This window comes from Notolepis coatsorum (assembly GCF_963971535.1).
Source record: "Notolepis coatsorum genome assembly, chromosome: 3".
Lineage (NCBI taxonomy): Eukaryota > Metazoa > Chordata > Actinopteri > Aulopiformes > Paralepididae > Notolepis > Notolepis coatsorum.
The window spans coordinates 62,424,161-62,446,340 of record NC_140167.1 but is presented as its reverse complement, the minus strand read 5'-3'; the positions used below and the strand labels follow the sequence as shown (position 1 = coordinate 62,446,340).

At 44.4% G+C, this 22,180-nt stretch overlaps 1 protein-coding gene across 1 annotated transcript in view; it reads right to left on the bottom strand.

The window, feature by feature from the left end:
• Positions 1 to 22,180, bottom strand: part of ano8b (anoctamin 8b) — a gene marked incomplete at its 5' end in the record, with an annotated part of 202,263 nt that overhangs the window by 85,267 nt on the left and 94,816 nt on the right. Inside the window, 2 exons of the mRNA XM_084310479.1 lie at positions 742 to 874; positions 4,804 to 4,914. Coding sequence (XP_084166605.1) covers positions 742 to 874; positions 4,804 to 4,914 — 244 coding nt within the window. The remainder of the gene's footprint in view (positions 1 to 741; positions 875 to 4,803; positions 4,915 to 22,180) is intronic.

The following is a 22,180-nucleotide window of genomic DNA, read 5'->3' as shown; positions in this document are numbered from 1 at the left end:
ACTAGGAGATCTTCTCGCCTCAAAACCTATAGTTTCCCGTATACACAAGTAATTACATATAAACAAGTAATCGCGATCGCCGATGGGATCATTGGAATTATTCTTTTTGGAGTACCTTCTGGCTAAGGTAAGGTATATTCTATGTCTATTTTACAGAACCTGAAACATGTTTCGTATTTTACCGGACCTAAACCAAGCTTTGTGACAGTACATGGTATATACCTTTGATTTGGGAGTATTTGGGGATTCAGGCGATCAACCAGAACAATTTTGAGCTTATTGCATATAACGTGTCATATCTCGCAATCTATGGAAAAATACTGTATTATTTTGGAAAGGGGCGATGTTTAGCGTGTAACAAACTACAGTGTGTAGAAATGAACTGTTTAGTCAACACAAACAATGCCTGTAAAATGAGCCATACTATTGTCTCCATAGCTATAATACAGAACACACGATGGGTCTGCAAACATCGCTAAAATGGTCAATAACGCTGACGCCAGCCAGTACAGATGGGGAAAGTCGGTGGCAGTCAAAGAGTTAAAGGAACATGCCAACATTATGGGAAATGCGCTTACCATCCTCTCCAGAGTCAGACAAGACGATGGATACCAATGTCCTCTCTATGTGTTCAGTAGAAAGCTATCTGTCTGCAAGCTATGTTCCTTTAAATAATACACTTCTTTGGGTAAAGTTTGGCTACCAATAAGCCCCTCCTCCCCCCAGGGAGAGTTTCCTTACTTCTCATATGTCGCTGTGACGAAGAAAGCGTAGACCCGCGTGTGTTTATGATGCCGAATCTGGATGATGAGCTCTGGGATGCCCAGTCGGATGTGGTTCAGTAACCATAGCAACGTGTGATCATCTGTGGCGTCTGTGACAAGAAAAAAGAAAACATAATCAGCATTTTTTTTTTTTTACCGTTATTTAAACCTTTATTTTCCCAGGGCAGGTTTGCTGAGCATTGAGGAAGGGCCCCCCCACCCACATTCTTCCTGCCAGTCTGGGGGATCAAACCGGTGACCTTCCAATCACAAGCCCACTTCTCTAACCTTTAAAGGGTAACACCACCCAAATTAAGAATCCCAATATGTTAATCCCATGGTCCAGGAATGTTAACTCAATATTTTGTGAACATGAGCTACTCTCTCATGAAGCCAGAAACCAGCGAAATAACACTCAACTCCGGACCTAGGAGTAGCATGCATGTCTTTTATGCTGTGGGAGGAAACCGGTGTACCTGGAGGAAACCCACCATCATCATCATCATCATCATCATCATCATCATCATCATCATCATCATCATCATCATCATCACCATCATCATCGTCATCATCACCATCATCATCACCATCATGATTATTATTAGGAGAATAATTTCCAATGTCTCAAACACAAAATCTACATTTAAGGTATCCAGCAGTTTTCCTTGTAAACAACTCACTTTTGTTTATATTCAAATTTTCACCCAAACAGATAATTCTATAGTTCTATAATCTACAAGTGTAACACATTGTCCTGCCTCATATAACCTCTAACCTCATATAACCGTTAACCTCATATAACCTTATTAACCTTATTAGTAGTGTTAACAAGGGTTCAACTAACGCCCTTCATATTCTCTGTGTAACAACAACAAATGCAAGTTGATAATAAGAGACACAGCGTGTAATGTCCCACCAGTCAATGGACGGTTCTCCCCTGCTCTACCTCTCCACCGCCCTGTTCCTTATATTTCTGTCCCTTAACACTTTCCGTGCCAGCAGGGGGTGCCAGAAATAGGCGCTTGAGTGCCAACGCTGTAGTCAATGGAGGGCGATCATATTTGCGAATGCATAAACTATATCTTAAATTATGGCTATGTGTCTAATACGCCCATCGCTTATCAATGACTTGTTTGCAGTCAACATTGTCGAAACGGATTGTTTTTTAATCGGATCATTTCCGTTTTATACCATTTTGAAAAACGCTATTTTTTTTTTTTACTTTCAGAAAAGAAAAAAAAGATTCTGCAGGAATCGCGCTTTACTGTAATACACAAAACACGTTGTCATTTTTCGACCTATTTATGAATCGTTTTCAAATAAACGCTTGATTATCGATAGTATATGTGTACTTATGCACGCTATAGAAGCGGGCTGAAAATCGATTATCTTATTTCCTGATCAGCACACACACACATATGGGACACGCTGATATATAGGTGAAAACAGCTCTGATTACCCCAAGACTGGTAAAATAGATTCCAATTCCTGATCGCCATTCCAAATATCGATCGCGTTTATTGATCCAACGCTGGGTGGTTGAAAGACATATTCCACGCTGTTCTGATGGTGGGCAATGAATGGGATCGGCTCGGATTACACGCCTGACAAGTAAAATGTGGAATCCGGACTCTTTTTTCCCATCCATTTCATTCAGTCCAATCCAATGGGGTGCAATACCATCCAGAGAGACGATAGGGGGCGGTATTTTCCCTGTTCGAGCTCAGACAGATCCCCACTGGTAACGTGAGGCTAGATTGATGAAAAATGTATGGAAATCGATAATAAAAAAAATAACGATTAAAAATGAGATTTCTCGTCGGTTGGCACTCAACGCATGGCATGAACTAACAAGATTTCTCGTGGCTGGCACTCAAAGTGTTAATGTTATTTCCCTTCTCTCTCTCTTGCTCTCTCTCTCTCCCCTTCTCTCTCTTGCTCTTCATGTTCCCCTGTTAGTCTAGTGCAGCGGTTCCCAAACCTTTTTGGCCATGCACCCCCTGTCACCTCCCGACCTAGCTGACGCACCCCCAATGGGTTTCTGTTAGAAAAGATTGTTGCTGGTCTCCGTGCACAGATTTAATTTTTTATTTTCTCTTCCCACGGCGACTATGGATAGGGAATTTCTTTATTTAATTAAAATGTTCACGACAACATGGATGCGGCTATGTGTCTAATACACCCGTCGCTTATCAATGACTTGCTTGCAGTCAACATGTACGAAACGGATTGTTTTTTCACCAGTACATTTCCGTTTTATACCGTTTTGAATACGAGTATAGTTTCGGAGAGTTCTAGTAATTTCAGAGAAATTCCGCGAAAATAGCCATTTACTGGAATACACAAAACACATTGTCATTTTCCGGCTGATTTATGAATCGTTTTCAAATAAACACTAGATTATCGAGAGTATTTGTAATAAAATCAAATCAAACACACACACGTTGTGAAATCTGTGAAAAACAACTCTGATTAACCCAAAACTGGTAACATAGATTCCTTACCTCAGATTAGATGTTCTGCAAAAAGATGAATCCAATTCCTAATCGCCATTCCAAATATTGATCGCGTTTATTGATCCAACGTTATAGTGTGAAACGCATAATCGAAAGCTGCTCCGAGCCTCGGCAGGGAATCTGGTAACAGACACTGCTTGCCAGAGATGGGAAAACCCTGGACCGGAGTTTTTCTCTGATGCACTTTTTCACTCAATCCAATTCAATGATGTGCATTACCATCCGGGAGACGATAGGGGGCGGTATTTGCCCTTTTCGAGCTCAGAGCCATTCCCAATGATAATGTCAGGCTGGACGGATGAAAAATTTATGGATATCGCTAATAAAAGAAATAAAGATTAAACAACGAGAAATCTCGTTATTGGCAACCAACACATGGCGGCCAATAACGAGATCTCTCGTTGTTGGCAACCAATGTGTTAATGAAAAGTGCATTATAAATAAAATTTATAATAACAGTCAGTGGTAATCATCATGGTGGAGGTAGTCTGGATACTCTCCTACCAGTCATTTATATTTGCCTGTATTCATAGCATTCTCACAACGTTTTATCACCATATAATAATGGCTCTAAGGATGTCCCGATTGGATCGAAAATTGGAGCCGATCGCAGCATATTTTAATTGATCGTTTAAGCCTTAAACGATCAATTAAAATATGCCGCGATCGGCTCCAATTTAAGGGAAAGTTGTAATGGAGACAGAGAGGAGATAGAGAGAGAGACCCTTAAGTGAAAGCTGTGATTTCTTTAAGCAGAACTATTCAATGACCAAGCATCTTACCTACATTGAAATGGTCTTACTAACTTTAATATACTTGAAGTGTGCACTGTGCTGCTATGACTCTGAAGCTGTAGGTCCTCCTTTTGCTGCATTCAAAACTTTCAAAAGTATGATCTCTGACCACTGTCAACTTGTAACTGTCTTGCTCATTCTCATTTATTGTGCCAATATGTATGAAATTGCTGATAAACTATGTCTTGTTTTGTAAGCTCGTCGTCGCTGCCAATGAGGGTTGACGAGTTGAAATAAAGGTTTGAAATAAAAGAATTTAATGAAATATTATCTAGGAAAAATATATAAATATGGGATCGGGACTCTATATCGGCAGATACTCCGGATCGGGAGCAGAGAACTCCAGGACGTCCCTGAATGGAGCAGCACCACAGCATGTATGTTTTGCGTTTGTCCTGTTAACCTGTTCCTTTTTCACAACGCCCTGCTTCAGACCAGTCACACAGTTCCACAAATTGACACCTGGGAGCCGCCCAGTACAACCACAGTCTGACTGTGCATACATACATGCAGACATGTGTGTTTATGTGCATGTATTTGTATACATCATGTCTCTGTACACGTGTGTGTGTGTGTGTGTGTGTGTGTGTGTGTGTGTGTTTGTGTGTGTGTGTGTGTGTGTGTGTGTGTGTGTGTGTGTGTGTGTGTGTGTGTGTGTGTGTGTGTGTGTGTGTGTGTATGTGTGTGTATGTGTGTGTGTGTGTGTGTGTGTCCACGTGTGCAACTCACCTGTGAACGTCATGAGGACATCACAGTTCTCGGTGGGGACTGACTTCATCCAAGACTTATGAGACATGATGTGTCGACCAGCCTGGAGCAACCGCTTCCCAAACAACTTATCTGATAGAGGGAGAGAGAGAGAGAGAGAGAGAGAGAGAGAGAGAGAGAGAGAGAGAGAGAGAGAGAGAGAGAGAGAGAGAGAGAGAGAGAGAGAGAGAGAGAGAGAGACAGAGAGACAGAGAGACAGAGAGAGACAGAGAGAGGGAGGAGATACAGAGAGAGACAGAGAGAGAATTATAAAAAATGCATGCTTAACCTTTATCTTACATTTCTTTCACAAAGGTGCACAATTTTTTTTTATACAATTGATAATAAATAATTGTATTGATCCAATGTTGCTGTATAATATTATATCCAGGGAGCGAAATTAACTTTTTGACTCACCGGCCAGTGGCGGGTAGATGGGAAGAGTCTACCCGCCAAGCATATTTCTTACCTGCCAAAAAAAATTTGATTAAAAAAAAATATATATATATTTTATATAAAAAATGTTTTTTAAATAAAATATATATTATATAATCATACTTGTAGTTGTATTATCTGCGAGACATCGCCACCACGCAATAAGTCAAAATGCTTGCTATCTGCAAACAGCTCCACTGTCTGTGTGTATACTTGAGTAGCCTCCAGCTCCAGCAAGGATTCTCCGGCCCTGCAGCTAGACCCTATATTCAGCTAGACCCTACATTCAGCATGCAAGGATTCTCCGGCGATGCAGCTGGACCCTATTTATAACGTTACGGTTCATTTGTCAAATCACATTCAACATGCCCTCAGCTAGAATACGCATTCAATCAATGTTATAAGACATTGATATCAGGAGCTATCTGTAGCTACTGCTAGCCCGGTAGATAACGTTAAGACAATTTAGTTTACTGGGACAGATGGATCTAAGTGAGCTAGCTAAGCTAGCTAACGAGGGAACGGAGGTATTATGCACTCGAGTAGACTATTGCTGGAGCATTTGTTGATATCAGCAGCTATCAGTAGCTAGCCAGCTAGATACCGTTAGACAATGCCTCGTCATGTATTAAACTAAAAGTGAATAGTTGACTGGGTCATTGTTTAAACAGTAACATTAGCTCATGGGTCCGATATAGACTAGAGCAGACGGAAGTAAACAAGCCAAATGATAGCTTCCGATTGGTCATTTGCTTTTTTTTCTCATGAAACCAGTCACGTCACTCTACTGTGATTGGACAGTTGACTTGAGTGCGATGTGGGACTTGTAGTTTTTTAACGATCTCGCGGCGGAGAAAAAAAAGACGAGCGGCTATAATCTGTACTCGCACAAGAGTATCGTTATGAACTACACGTCTACACGCCACACGGCGGGCAGCCCTCTAAGTGTCATGCGCCAAAGGTAAAAACACACCGCCCCTGGCGGGCGGCAGGCTTTAGTTTCGGTCCCTGATTATATCCATAAAATAACAGACAGAGAAATAAAGAGCGAGAGAGGGAGAAAGAGACAGAGAAACGGATAAAGAGAGAGAGTCACCTCTCTAGTGAAATGGCATGATAAGAGAGGACACATACTTATTTTGGTCTGTGCCACACACACATACATGTACACGCAAGCGTACATTTACACACACACACACACACACACACACACACACACACACACACACACACACACACACACACATACATGTACACACACAAGCATACATTTACACACACATACATGTACACACAAGCGTACATTTACACACACACACACACACACACACACACACACACACACACACACACACACACACACACATGTACACACAAGCGTACATTTACACACACACACACACACACACACACACAGTACATGTACACACAAGCGTACATTTACACAAACACACACACACACACACACACACACACACACACACAAATACACACAAGCATACATTTACACACACGCACACATACATGTACACACAAGCGTACATTTACACAGACACACACACACACATTACACACACATCTGTCACACCCCTTCACTGTGCAACATGAGATTGATGTCCCGATAATTTTTGTTTGCTCCCGATCCGATCCCGATCATGTGATTTTGAGTATCTACCGATACCGATCTTTCCCGATCCGATCTTTAACATTTTGTTTTTAATTAAAAAAAATTAATAATATATATATTTTTTTTCTCCCATCCCAATTTCGCCTCACCAATTCTTCCTTCAATTCTCCCCTCCCCTGTCTCGAACGTTGCTAGACTATGCCTCCCACTGGTCGGCTGCAGTGAGGACCAAGCCTTGCATCACGTGTCCCCTCCGGTACACGAGAAGGCAGCTGTCGCATCTTTTCACCTGAACAGCGCGTGCCCCCGATACTTCCTGATTCTGCTGTACAGGCGCACCAAACCGACCTGTAGGAGTCGCTGTCCACAATGTCCAATCCCCACCCACTGGCTTTCCCACCCCTAACACTGCCAATTGTGTTAGTATGAACGACCAGCCAAGCCAGTAGCAACGGCGAGAGCTGGGCTTGAACCCAGCATCTCCTGCACTAGTGACGAGCGCCTTGCCATTAGTAACCGATTTGACGCATCTTTGTCAGAAACTGGCGAAGCGAGACTGTTGCCTCAATAGTCCCTCGAGGGGCTCGAGGTGGCTCGAGCGGCGGTGGCTCACATTACATTCACCCTGAATGTTGAAGTTATCCAGGTGAAAAGTTAACTTCATTCAAGCGAGGCATTGCAACCGGAGTAATCTTAAAACTGAATGATGATATGCAATTAAAAACCAAAACTAAGGCCTCAGTATGAGTTTAAGACGTGAACATGGTGGCGGCTAGGTGGTGTAGTGGGCAAGGCTCTCGCCACCAATGCAGGAGACGCTGGGTTCGAGCCCAGCTCTCCGCATTGCTATCAGCTTGGCTGGTCGTTCATACTAATACAATTGGCAGTATTAGAGGGTGGGAAGCTGATGGGTGGGGATCGGACGTTGTGGACAGCGACTCCTACAGGTCGGTTGGTGCGCCTGCGCAGCAGAATCAGGAAGCGACGGGGGCGGCGTGTCCCTCCCACGCAGACCCCCGACGCTGAGAGATCGCGCTGTGCAGGTGAAAAGATGCGATGGCTGCTTCCTTGAGTAGCGGAGGGGACACGTGATGGCTTTGTCCACATTGCAGCCGGCTTGTGGGAGGCATGGCCTAACAGCGTTCGAGACAGGGGAGGGTAGAATTGGACGATACGAAATTGGGATGGGAGAAAAATAGAAAATGGGAGAAAAAGTAGATAAAAAAAAAGACGTGAACATGGTCATGTTTGTTGAATAATTTTTTTCGATCCCGATTTTCTGAAAATCACGTGATCGGCCCCGATCCCGATCACGTGATCGGATCGGGACATCCCTAGTTAACACCATCCTGTCAAGACTGGAGCCCACTCATTATCAACACAATAACGCACACACACACACATACACACAGAGTTCAATCCAGTGCACATGCGTCACTATCCAAATACCAAGGTTCATACTTAATAGTTGGCCCATATTGTTTAGTCACAGAGAAGCAGTTACAGAGGTGCTCTTTACGGGACACCAGATAAACCACAGAAGAAGCACTGCTCCTTCCCGGTGTGCAGGTGTCTGTAAAATATCCCTCCAAGTTCCATCCCTCTCAGGAGACAGGGAGATCGGGGCCACTAGTTGAAACAGGGCTAAACTATTCTTTAACTGCTCCCATCCCCCCGAGGTAGGGGGGGGGGGGGGCATGTCTCCTCAGAGATGCAAGAAACTGGGACACTTCCCAGTTAACTCGCGCAGGCACGTTCAGCTTCACAGACATTAAAACGGCACACAGGCATGAAGATACAGATATCTGTACACAACTCTTTCACCAGGGTAGGTTATTATTAGAATTATAATATATTTTATCGACAGGTGCATTTTTACATATACCATGCATTCATCCTCAGCATTTAACCTATCCTAACCACTGAGGAACAGTGGGCGCTCATAGTCCAGTGTCCGGACACCAACTCCAGTTCTAATGCCAGTGCCTCAAGGCCAGTGGTGGGAGTCTGTGTCATGTTGATCTGTCAGCCTAATAACTATTGAAACGATCTGGCTTTATGAGACCATAACATGTTTGTGTGAGCTCTTACACCCAAATGAGGTTTATATGCTAGCATTGCTAGCAGTTCTTAACCGGAATCAAAACCTAATTTAGGTGTAATGGTGGGTGGCCTTCCCCTTTAGGACTCTGTGATTCTGACTGGGCCAGGGCTCAAGCTCCAAACCTCACTCTACCTGGGCCAGGGCTCAAGCTCCAAACCTCCCTCTACCAGGGCCAGGGCCAAAACCCCCTCTACCTGGGCCAGGACTCAAGCTCCAAACCCCTCTACCAGGGCCAGGGCCCAAGCTCCAAACATCCCTCTACCAGAGCTCCAAACCTCCCTCTCCCTGGGCCAGGACTCAAGCTCCAAACCCCCTCTCCCTGGGCCAGGACTCAAGCTCCAAACCTCCCTCTACCTGGGCCAGGACTCAAGCTCCAAACCCCCTCTCCCTGGGCCAGGACTCAAGCTCCAAACCTCCCTCTACCTGGGCCAGGACTCAAGCTCCAAACCTCCCTCTACCTGGGCCAGGACTCAAGCTCCAAACCCCCTCTCCCTGGGCCAGGACTCAAGCTCCAAACCTCCCTCTACCTGGGCCAGGACTCAAGCTCCAAACCCCCTCTACCTGGGCCAGGACTCAAGCTCCAAACCCCTCTACCAGGGCCAGGACTCCAGGCAACCTGCAGGTCCCTCATTTTCACCAGTTGTAATTCTCACCACAGGTCAGTGACCCTGTTCTAAATTAGCAGGCCCATCGCACACTTGGCTAAAGTACCTTTGACCTAGGGCTGGGCGATATGGCCTCTAAATGATATCGCGATATTTTTTTGGCCATAGCACGATACACAATATATATCGCGATATTTTGACATTTCCTCTAAAGCACTTAAAAATCCTTGATTTAACACTTTGATGCATACAGTCACGCTAATATGATGATTATAATAAGTCCCTGCAACATATGTTTGCATTATTAAACCATGAAGATGCTTTAAAAAAGAATTAAATAAAAATGTACTAAGAGTAGTCTACTGACACACTAATAAAAAAAATCATTTTACATCTAAGACAATTTATATAAAAACTCTTGGGTGCCTAATACTTTTACACAGTACTGTGTTTTCTATCCACTTTAGCCAAACACACACACACACACACACAGAGAGAGAGCCATCTGGTTTTGTTCTAGGTTTGTGTTTTGAGCGTATAAGCTGCCGTAGGTGATGATGTCACACTCAAATGTCAATACAGGAAGAGTTTAACACACGGAGATGGAACTGGATGCCCAATATAAAGAAACAAATAACCAATAAATATGAAGTTATGTTTAAACCTCTGTTGTCAAGCGTCGTCAATATAACCCACCCCCTTTCCTCACGAATGAAACTAGTGTCGTGGAGTCCGCTTTGAGCGTTTCCAGGGTTAGCAGCTAACGCTAGTTAGCTTAGCCTAGTCATGGGATAAGTTAGCAGCTAACGTTAGCCCATTGCTCGCGTCAATTAAATTGCATGTCATTAAAGGTCCGTGCTAGTCTGTGTCTAATGAAATTACAATTGCATGTCATTTAAGGTCCGCGCTGGTCTGTCTATAATGAAAATGAGAGGACAGCTCTGCGCTAAAGCAAGTCTCATCTCAGCCGCAACGTGACAACATACTCGATGTTCACGATATAGTAATTTACTACATCTCATGTAGAACAAGCCGCGATACATCGAGTATACTCGATATATCGCCCAGCCCTACTTTGACCTTGAGTTTAGTGCTGAAGAGGATCAACTTACTGGTTACAGTACAGCCTATTATGCATGCACAAATGTACTCACACACACACAATAGGTTTACAGAACCATTCCAGAGATGATACACCCGCACGCTGTGGCGAACCAGGGTTAACACAGCCAAGCCAATCCAACACAAGGGGGCGGGTCCTCAAGCTTAGGTTAGAGGAGGTGATAGAGGGAGCGTTTTCTCCAGTGCAAGCGATGCAGCCACTTGGCACATGGCACTGGTCACACATGCAGCCCGGCAGGTAATCAGGGGAGGCACGTATCCCACTCACTCAGCGTCCAAGCAGCATGGTGAGTCAGTATTGAACAGAGGAGCAAGCAGGCAACACCACTCTGACTTCCACCAAGAGGCTGGTAAAGAAGATCATCGGTTCAAGTGAATGAGTGTGAGAGAGAGAGAGAGAGAGAGAGAGAGAGAGAGAGAGAGAGAGAGAGAGAGAGATAGAGAGAGAGAGAGAGAGAGAGAGAGAGAGAGAGAGAGAGAGAGAGAGAGAATGAGACTTTGCAGTTCAGTTGTCTCGCCACTGTCCCAGTTCAGCACCGCAAACAGCAACATTGCCCCTTAAACTCATCACGTAAGTCACTTTGTATGTGTGCCACTCGAGAGGCACGCAAGTCACATGCTTGATAATAACCACTGCTGCCAATGAGCTGAGAGGAGACGTGAACATGGCAGAGGGAACCAACATCGCAGCCTTGTATGTGAACATGGCAGAGGGAACCAACATCCCAGCCTTGTATGTGAACATGGCAGAGGGAACCAACATCCCAGCCTTGTATGTGAACATGGCAGAGGGAACCAACATCCCAGCCTTGTATGTGAACATGGCAGAGGGAACCAACATCCCAGCCTTGTATGTGAACATGGCAGAGGGAACCAACATCCCAGCCTTGTATGTGAACATGGCAGAGGGAACCAACATCCCAGCCTTGTATGTGAACATGGCAGAGGGAACCAACATCCCAGCCTTGTATGTGAACATGGCAGAGGGAACCAACATCCCAGCCTTGTATGTGAACATGGCAGAGGGAACCAACATCCCAGCCTTGTATGAGCCAAAAGAGCACCTTAAATCCATAGTGTGAGAGCAAAAAAATGACAAGGGGGTTGTTGGAGACGGATATGCTTTTTGCAAAACATGCGACCCCCCAAAGAGTCCAACATGATCTAAAAAACATAAAGGGGAACTATCTTATAAATGGCCTTTTTCAGTGTTTAGCATTGTTTCCTAGATATGTGGACTTGTATTAATAGGATCTATGTCTCTAATTCTCATATTGGCGCATTCTTCCAATTCTCCTCTCACAATATTCACCCTCACTGAACTGAGTCATCTGAAAATGTGCATATCTGTGATGTCAGAGATTTCTCAGCTGCATAATAATGTGGCAGTTGGCACCAGGCCACACAGTGGTTGGAGCCCAGCCTTGAAACGGCTTAAGATCTTGAGGTAGAAAAATGCTGTTTTTGAGTACTTGATTAGAAATACAAAACAATGATTTCTTTTGAAAAAAAACTTACAGAGGTGTTCCATAGACTCACAGGAATTGTGTAAAAGTGCCCAAAATAGTGAAAGAAATAGTAAAATAGTTCCCCTTTAACTCAACATACTAAGATGGTAAACAGTTCAACTCAACCCTGGAGCAGTTCACAGCAGAGCAGTCCTCTGAGTTTTTACTTACATTTGCATTCAAGTTGATTTTGTGGGGATGTTACTAGTAGCATCCCCAAGTGAATGTGACAGGCAGTCTTCTCTCTCTCTCTCTCTCTCTCTCTCTCTCCCCCTCCCTCCCTCCCTCCCTCCCTCCCTCTCTCTCTCTCTCTCCCTCCCATCCTCCCTCCCTATCTCTCTCTCCCTCCCTCCCTCTCTCTCTCCCCCTCCCTCCCTCTCTCTCTCCCCCTCCCTCCCTCTCTCTCCCCCTCTCTCTCTCCCCTCTCCCTCTCTATGTACGTTCTGTATATTCCCATTAAATTTTAACCAACCATTATGAAACATTTTTCAGTAGCCAAATGTTAACTATAAAAACGAACTGGATAGTTGATCATGATAATAGTTCAGATCATTAGCTATGTATGTAGATGTTATGGTGATTAGTGTTAGTTCATGGTCTGTTGTGTTTATCAGTAGTAGATGTTATGGTGATTAGTGTTAGTTCATGGTTTGTTGTGTTTATCAGTAGATGGTATGGTGATTAGTGTTAGTTCATGGTTTGTTGTGTTATCAGTAGTAGATCAAGTTCAAGTTCAAGTTCTTTAATAGTTGTCATACAGAAGTACAGAATACTTTCATACAAAATGCTTCTTACTGTTACGCTCCAGAGACTGTGCTAGACAAGATAGTATCAAATAACATAATAACATAATATAGCATGAATTTAGAAGAAGAAAATGAGGTCACAGTGTTCGGTATAGACATATGTACAATGTTCTGAGTTACCATATAATATACAATACACAATACTATGCAGTGTACTAATGTACAGTACTATCTAGTGCAAAGCAGAAATGGGATGAGGTACAATTTTAGGTACAATTTACAGTAAGGTGTACGAGTTGTAGTGCAATCCTTCATCCATAAATATAAAGTGTGGGGAGTGGGTGCTACAGTGTGTTTGTTTAAAGTGGGTGTGTGCTATAAGTGTGTGGAGTGGGTGCTACAGTGTGTTTGTTTAAAGTGAGTGTGTGCGTGTGGATGTGTGTGCTATGTGCGTTTGGTGGTTGTTGTTGTGTAGTGTTCATTCATTGTTCGTTTAGCAGCCTGATGGCCTGGGGATAGAAGCTTCTTCTGAGTCTTTCTGTGCTCGCCTTGAGACTCCTGTATCGCTTGCCTGACCGCAGCAGTTCAAAGAGGCAGTTGTTCGGGTGACTGGAGTCTTTAATGATTCTCTTAGCCTTGCCCTTGCAACGCTTGTAGTAAATGTTCTGGAGGGTGGGGAGCCCCCCTCCAATTGTGCGTTCGGCTGAACGTGTCACTCTTTGTAGTCTGCTTTGGTCTTGTGCAGTGCTATTCCCAAACCAGGAGGTGATGTTGCCGGTCAAGATGCTCTCTATTGTACATGAGTAGAAGTTCTTAAGGATCTTCTGGCTGACTTGGAACTTCCTTAGGCGCCTGAGGAAGTAGAGGCGTTGTCGTGCCTTCTTCACAACACTGTTAATGTGTGTGGTCCATGTCAAGTCCTCGGATATGTAGGCTCCGAGGTACTTAAAGCTGTTGACTCTCTCAACCGGTGCCCCGTCGATGCTGAGGGGGCTGTAGTCCTTGACCCCCGACCTCCTGAAGTCCACAATCATCTCCTTTGTTTTGCTGACGTTCAGGGAGAGGCTGTTTTCCTGGCACCATCCCGCCAGGACCTTGACCTCTTCCAGGTAGGCCCTCTCGTCGTTGGCAGAGATCAGGCCCACCACCACTGTGTCGTCAGCAAATTTGACGATTGTATTGCTACTCCGCTGAGCCACACAGTCGTGTGTGTACAGGGAGTAGAGGAGGGGACTCAGAACACAGCCCTGGGGGGCCCCTATGTTGAGGGTGATGGATGAGGAGGTGCAGTTGCCTGCTCTCACCACCTGGGGTCTGCCAGTCAGGAAGTCCAAGACCCACTGGCAGAGGTCATAGCCCAAGCCCAGGTCCCTGAGCTTGGCTATGAGTATGGAGGGGACTATGGTATTGAATGCCGAGCTGTAGTCGATGAATAGCATTCTCACATAGTTCCCCTGCCTCTTGTCCAGGTGTGATGCTGCTGTGTGCAGCACATGGGATATGGCGTCCTCCGTGGACCTGTTGGGGCGGTATGCAAATTGCAGGGGGTCCATGTTGATGGGGAGGGAGGAGCAGATGTAGCCCTTTACTAGCTTCTCAAAGCACTTCATGGCTATGGAGGTGAGAGCTACAGGGCGGTAGTCGTTGAGGCAAGCAGGCTTGGATTTTTTGGGTACAGGGATAATAGTGGACTTCTTCAGGCAGGTGGGGATGACAGCGTGTTCTAAGGACAGGTTAAATATGTCAGTGAATACTGGGGCCAGTTGGTCGGCACAGACTTTTAGGACGCGGCCGGGGATGCCGTCTGGACCTGCTGCCTTCCTGATATTCACTTTTTTAAAGGTCCGCCTCACCTCATGCTCTGTTACCCTGAACACTGCGCCTCCATCAGCAGCCGACCCCCCCCCCCCATTGCCGAGGCTTGTGAGCTGGTGTTGTTATTACCAGCATCAAACCTCGCATAGAAGGTATTGAGGTCATTTGCTAAGGAGATGTCACTGTTCAGTTTGAGGGAGGCGCCTTTGTAATCTGTCATCGTTTTGAGCCCCTGCCACATAGCTCTAGAGTCAGCTTGTTCAAACTGGAGTTCAATTTTATCCCTGTAGCATCGTTTGGCCTCTGACACTGTCCTCCTTACGTTGTATCGCGCCACCTTGTGGTCATTCATGTTGCCTGCCTCTAGGCCGTCGTTGTATGCTTTGGTGCGCTCTCTCAGAGCTTCACGGACGGATTTGTCTACCCAGGGTTTTTGATTTGGGTAAACTTTCATTTTGGTAGTGGGGATTGTTGTTAGATAGATGTTATGGTGATTAGTGTTAGTTCATGGTTTGTTGTGTTTATCAGTAGATGTTATGGTGATTAGTGTTAGTTCATGGTTTGTTGTGTTTATCAGTAGATGTTATGGTGATTAGTGTTAGTTCATGGTTTGTTGTGTTTATCAGTAGATGTTATGGTGATTAGTGTTAGTTCATGGTTTGTTGTGTTATCAGTAGTAGATGTTATGGTGATTAGTGTTAGTTCATGGTTTGTTGTGTTTATTAGTAGTAGATGTTATGGTGATTAGTGTTAGTTCATGGTTTGTTGTGTTTATCAGTAGTAGATGTTATGGTGATTAGTGTTAGTTCATGGTTTGTTGTGTTTATCAGTAGTAGATGTTATGGTGATTAGTGTTAGTTCATGGTTTGTTGTGTTTATCAGTAGATGATGATTCATAATGTGTTTAAGTTTGGGTTCCCGGGGAGCCGCCACATTTCTCTTTTGGTCTCAAGCTCAAGGTTTGGGAACCCCTGATTTAACATGAACCTATTCTGGCTCACCTGCCCTCCATCGTAACGGACAATGCTGCAAATATGGTCCGCAACTCCGCACTGTGCAGTTGATGGAGCTATTGCACATTGCTGTTTTGCAGACATGCTCAACTTAGCCTCACAAGCAGCTCTCAAAATCACGTAATATTCCCATTGCCGTACTACAGCGAGCCCCACGCTCAAAGAGAACCAGCGGATGCTGGAGCCGCCTGCTCATCAGCTTGTTATTGATGTGGTGACCTGGTGGACCAGCGCTCTGGAGATGCTGGAATGCTTCCTGGAGCAGCAGTCAGCCATCTCTCCAACTCTGCTGTCACCTGAAGTGCGCAGGAACAAAAGCGATCTCTGAGGGCGGCTGGGCGGCGCAGCGGACATTGCGCTCGTCACCAATGCAAGAGACACCGGGTTCGAATCCGGCTGTCTGCGTTGCCTCCGGCTTGGACCGGCCGTCATACTAACTCAATTGGCAGAGTCAGCGGGTGGAAGTCGATGGGTGGTAATCTGGATGTTGTGGACAGCGACTCCTACAGGTCGGTTGGGGGACGCCTGCACAGCAGAGACAGGAAATAGCGGGGGTAGCGTGAGCCTCCCACACGTTACACCTCGCCAATGAGAGTCCGCGCTGGCAGGTGAAAAGATGTGACAGGCTGCCTCCTCGTGTACCGGAGGGGACACGTGATGCAAGGCTTCTATCCTCCCTACAACCGACCAGTGGGGGCATATGCGAGTAACGTTCAAGACAGGGAGGGGAGAATTGGAAACACGAAATTGGGATGGGAGAAAAATAGAAAAATAAGGAGAAAAAGTGGATAAAAAAAAGCGATCTCTGCACTTTGACAGAGGCTGACATAACAGTCGCAGAAGATGTGGTGAAAGCTATTGGGCCGATGAAGGCAGCCACACTGGTGAGGTATGAAGAAAAGTCCCCAACTGTCTCCGTTATTGCGCCTCTGCACGCACAGCTACTTGAGAAGATGAGCAGTGACCCGACGACTCATACAAACTGTATATTTGTATGTCTTGTATGTCATAAATGTCTTGATGAATGAAAATGGAGGACCCTGATGTAAACAAGACGAAAGTATTTTTCTGGTCTGCATCCTCTTAGCAGTTGTTTGTATTGAGCCGTACTGTACTGTACCCATTATGCAATCTGTTAATAAAGTTTTCAATCAATCAATCAATCAATCAATCAAGACTGCTATATAGCCTACAACAACTTGAATTCAAGGTATGCTTAGGCCTACTTAACTTACACTTTGTGTGTGTGTGTGTGTGTGTGTGTGTGTGTGTGTGTGTGTGTGTGTGTGTGTGTGTGTGTGTGTGTGTGTGTGTGTGTGTGTGTGTGTGTTGTGTGTTATGAAACGAATACAGTGGATTTCAGGATTTCTAGCAAAGGCTAATTCATTTGTAACCCCTGTGCTTGGTTATTTAAATTGTACATGATCAAATATGAAAGAAAATACATGGTGTGTGTGTGTGTGTGTGAGAGTAACTGTATCCATGCATGTGTAATGTAATGATATAAAAGTGTAAGTAAAAGAAGAAAAAAAAGTTAAATCTCTCTTAACACTTTGGATGCCAACGACGCTATAAGTCGTTAGTTCATGCCGCCAGTTGAGTGCCGCCAACGACATATAGCGTTTGTTTGTCGTATTTCTTTATTATAATTTTTTTGATCCACTTTTTCTCCCATTTTCTATATTTTCTCCCATCCCAATTTCGTATCATCCAATTCAACCCTCCCCTGTCACGAACGCTGTTTCTTGCCTCCCACAAGCCGGCTGCAATATGGACTAAGTTATACATAGCACAAGTCCCCTCCGGTACTTGAGGTAACAGCAGTCGCATCTTTTCACCTGCGCAGCTCGATCTCTCAGTGGCGAGGAGTAACGCGTGGGAGGCTCACGCTGCCCCCGACACTTCCTGATTCTACTGCGCAGGCGCACCAACCAACCTGTAGGAGTCGCTGTGCACAACGCCCGATCCCCACCCATCAGTTTCCCACCCCCTAATACGGCCAATGTGTATTAGTATGAACGACCAGCTAAACTGAAAGCAATGTGGAGCGCTGGGCTCGAACAGGCGAGCCCAGCGTCTCTGCATTCGTGGCGAGCGCCTTGCCCACTACGCCATGTAGCCGCCCGTCATATTTTTTTTTATTGGCGATTTGAATCAATCGAGCCTTACGCTAGTGTTGCAGAGTCTCTCTGAGCTCAATTGGGAAGGTACCGCCCCCTATCGTCTCTCCCTGTGTAACTGCACCCCATTAGTTTAGACTGATGAAGGGGGGGGGGGGGGGGGGGGCAGTTTCCTCATTTTACTTTTCCGTCAAGCCAACTGAAGAGACCCAAGTTGATCGCCGGCCCGGAAAACGCGTGGAATATATATTTACAGTACCCAACGCTGAATCAATAAACGCGATCGATATTTGGAATGGCGATCAGGAATTGGAATAATCTTTTTGGATAACATCTGATCTGAGGTAAGGAATCTATTTTACCAGTCTTGGGGTAATCAGAGCTTTTTTCACAGATATATCAACGTGTCCCATATGTGTGTGTGTGTCTGTGTGTGCGCGCTGATCAGGAAATGAGAGAATCGATATTTCAGCCCGCTTCTATAGCGTGCATATGCATAAGTACACATATACTATCGATAATCTAGCGTTTATTTGAAAACGATTCATAAATAGGCCGAAAAATGATAACGTTTTTGTGTATGCCAGAATATTCCAGTAAATGCCGTTTATCACGGAATCTATATATTTTCCTGAGAAACAAGGGCTTTTCAAAATGCTATAAAACGGAAATAAACCGATTAAAAAACAATCCGTTTCGACAATGTTGACTGCAAACAAGTCATTGATAAACGATGGGCAGATTAGACACATAGCCATAATTTAAGACAGAGATTATGCGTTCACAACGCTATCATTGAAGTTGGTGGTGGCATTTAACCACATTTTACCATGTTCACGAGTGGTAATCAAAGTGTTAAGATAATGACCCTGAAGGACAAGCTGTATGTAACGTCAGATCAGCATTAGATCCTCGCTTCAAGGCCCTGCCCTTCTTATCTGATGAGGTCCGTGACGACACATTCGCTAGACTGATGACTGAAGTTGGTCTGGAGCAAGCAGAGGTATCTAATGTAAGTTGTAGACATATAGAAATACTTATTGTTCCTGTATACTACACTATTTGAATATACATTGATTTTCCAATTAAGTTTATTCCTGAATATTTTCATCTTTCCAACAGCAATAATCTGATGGTGATGGAGCTGAGGATGAGGAGGCTGTGCAGAAGGAATTGGTCCTCCTGTTGAAATGGATGATGCCCCATCTCCATCAAAGAGGTCCACGGAATATTCTGCACTGTTGAACTTGTCAATGTTGTGTTTGTTGTTGGGAGAAAAAAAAACTTGAAAAAATAAAAAAAAGTAGTGATGCACCACGATGTGAAAATTGTGGCCGATACCGATAACCGATATTAATATTGCTGTTCTGGCCGATACCGATATTTACCGATGTCGATATCTCTGTATAGAAAACACTTTTTTATGATAATCAAATAAAGAGCTATTTTCCAAAACGAATTATTTTTTTTACCTTTGTAACTTATTTTCAGAAATGACAGATATTTTGAAACTATTTAAGGCCAAAACATGTATTAAAAAAACAAAAAAAAAAAAAAAATTATATCGGCCCATATCGGCCCTATCTTGATATCGGACCGATACCGATGTGTAAAAAAAACAGCCATATCGGCCGATATTATATCGGCGGCCGATATATCGTGCATCACTAAAAAAAAAGAATAGAAAAAAGGAATCTTGCACTGATGTCCTTCCTTGGAGCAGCCCACCTACACCACAAAAGCCACAGAACCACATACATCTCCGGTTGACAAGGCAAAGGAAGAAGTGAAAAGATACAGGGAAGTAAAACCTGTTCCACTCTCTGAAAACACCCTGGCCTGGTGGATGGTGCATTGCTTGGCACACCAAGCAAAGCGGTATCTGTGTGTCCCAGGGACTAGTGTCCCTTCTGAGAGTTTTCTCAACCGCTGGTGATATCGTTACTGCACAGAGAAGCTGCCTCACTCCGCAACATGGAGATCAGCTCCTTTTCTTGCTGAACAATCTTACCATCTCCAAAAAGTGAGAAAGCAGTCATGAAGGGCTTTAGTTTAATGGACTTTATGGTTTACAATGTCCAGAGTGCACTATTTTCAGTGTTTTGCACATTTCAATTTCTAATGCAAATAAGCTATTTGTTTTCCTGAGGGATAAGTTATGTCTTGTTTACAGATACAGGGAACAAAATTAACTTTTTGGCTTACCAGCCAAGGTGGCTGGTAGATTTTTTACCAGCCAAAAATGATAAATAGCTTTTTAGTATATCGCCATGTGTTATTATTACTATAATACTCTCATATGCTCATATGGCTCAAAAAATTTCTACACGCCAGAGTGGCTGAGTAGCCTCCGTAATTTACCAGCCAAAGAGGAAATCTACATGCCATTGGCGTTTGGCGGGTGTTAATTTTGTTCCCTGCAGATATTATGTACTTTTGTAAATGTAACAATGCGATTTTACGTAATTTTACAACGTCTGTATAACTTAAACATGACGTTTCCTGTGTTTTACATGGGATGTTGCTGCAATATTGCTCAAAAATTACAATGCAACAGGTATTTGAGGTCCTTGAGAGAGGGATGAGGGAGAGACATTTTCCAGAGCATAAATAGAACAACAGAGATCATAACTCATGTCACTGGATGAAATAAGACTATAGGACTATCGTATGTCACTGGAAAAAGAAAAGGACTATCGTATGTCACTGGCTACTTAATTTGATATAGAGAGAGAGCAGTGGGGAGAGGAGAGACTTGTGGGAAGAGGATAAGGAGAGAGATAGAGAGAGGGAGAGATAAAGAGACAGTTGCATTTCTTAAATTTTTGCTAGGCTAGCTGCTCCCTACTGCTTCCAGTCCTTGTGCTAAGCTAAGCTAGCATGCACCTGGACCTTTCTCTGGGGCTACTGGACACACAAGAGATGCAACTGATATCAATCGTGTCTTATTCTGGGGATAAGTGTATTTCCCAAATGTTGGGATGTCATACAAGTAGAGCTGCCGCGGTATTGATATTTTCCTTACCGCACAAATTTGCGAAATATTTCCTACCGCCGCGGTAATTACCGCACAGTGCGCACAAAAAAAAAAAAAAGTTTGAATGCATTTTTATTTTTTTTGGTAGTCTACTCTTATAGCCTGCCCCTAGTCTAATGGCGCTTTTCCACTGCATAGTACCTACTCGACTCGACCCGCTTTAGGCACCTGGTACTTTGTTCCTTTTCCACTGCAGCCAGGTACTACTACTCCGTTTGTCTCCGTGTGGGGAATGGGGATGCAGGCGGGGCCGCCGCCGCTCGCTTGTGTACACTGAAAGCTCCGTGGGCATAGATGTCCGAGGGCTTGCAGCAAGCCAGAGTTTAACACAAGTTTCAATCAATCAATCAATAACAACATTAACCAGACTCTCGTTGCGTCTATTCTGCCAACGCTAACGTTACCTCTCATTGTGTATTCTACCAAGCAAACCCGGGTTTAACGTTACCTCTCTCGTGTATATCGGCTGACTGTAGTAATAACAACAACAAACTTAACACATCAGCGATCTTGTTGTGACACTAAACTCTCCGCTCGGTGGTAAATTGGGTTGATGTCGGTTTTGTTTCATCAATAAATAAGGCAGAATACACAGTGAATCCATTCTTTTTAGTTTATTGCACTTGGTTCTGTCGCAAACAAATCCTGAATGAAATGCATCCTTAGCGAGGCAGTAAAGATGGCGGCGCGGCGTTCTGTTTTCGTTCAGAGGCTACAAAGTGTGACGCGTCGAGTAGGGGGTATCTGCAGAGCCGCAGAGCCAGGCTGGACCAATAGGGTCGCTTGGAACCGAGTAGGGTATATCTGCAGAGCCGCAAGCCGCAAGCCAACTTTATTATTATGATAAAAAACAGCGGTGACGCGGTATTCAGCCTAACTCTGCGGTGAGCGTGATGCAACAGCGATACCGCGGTAATGCGGTTATCGCGGCAGCTCTACATACAAGGTTAAATAAAAGTCAACCAGGGGCATCCTGGTGGCTCACCACAATAGGACGCGTACCACACAATCGCAATGTCCTGGGTTCGAATCCAGCCCAGGACATTTGTTGCATGTCTTCCTCCTTCTCTCTACCTGGTTTCCTGTCACTCACTATCCTGTCCCAAATAAAGCAAAAAAAAAAAAAAAAAAAAAAATGAAAGTCAACCAAACCACATACACCTTTTGTACATTCAAACAGGATCCATTGTGTTAACTGTATCCTATATGTCAAGTTCATCTTGGCCA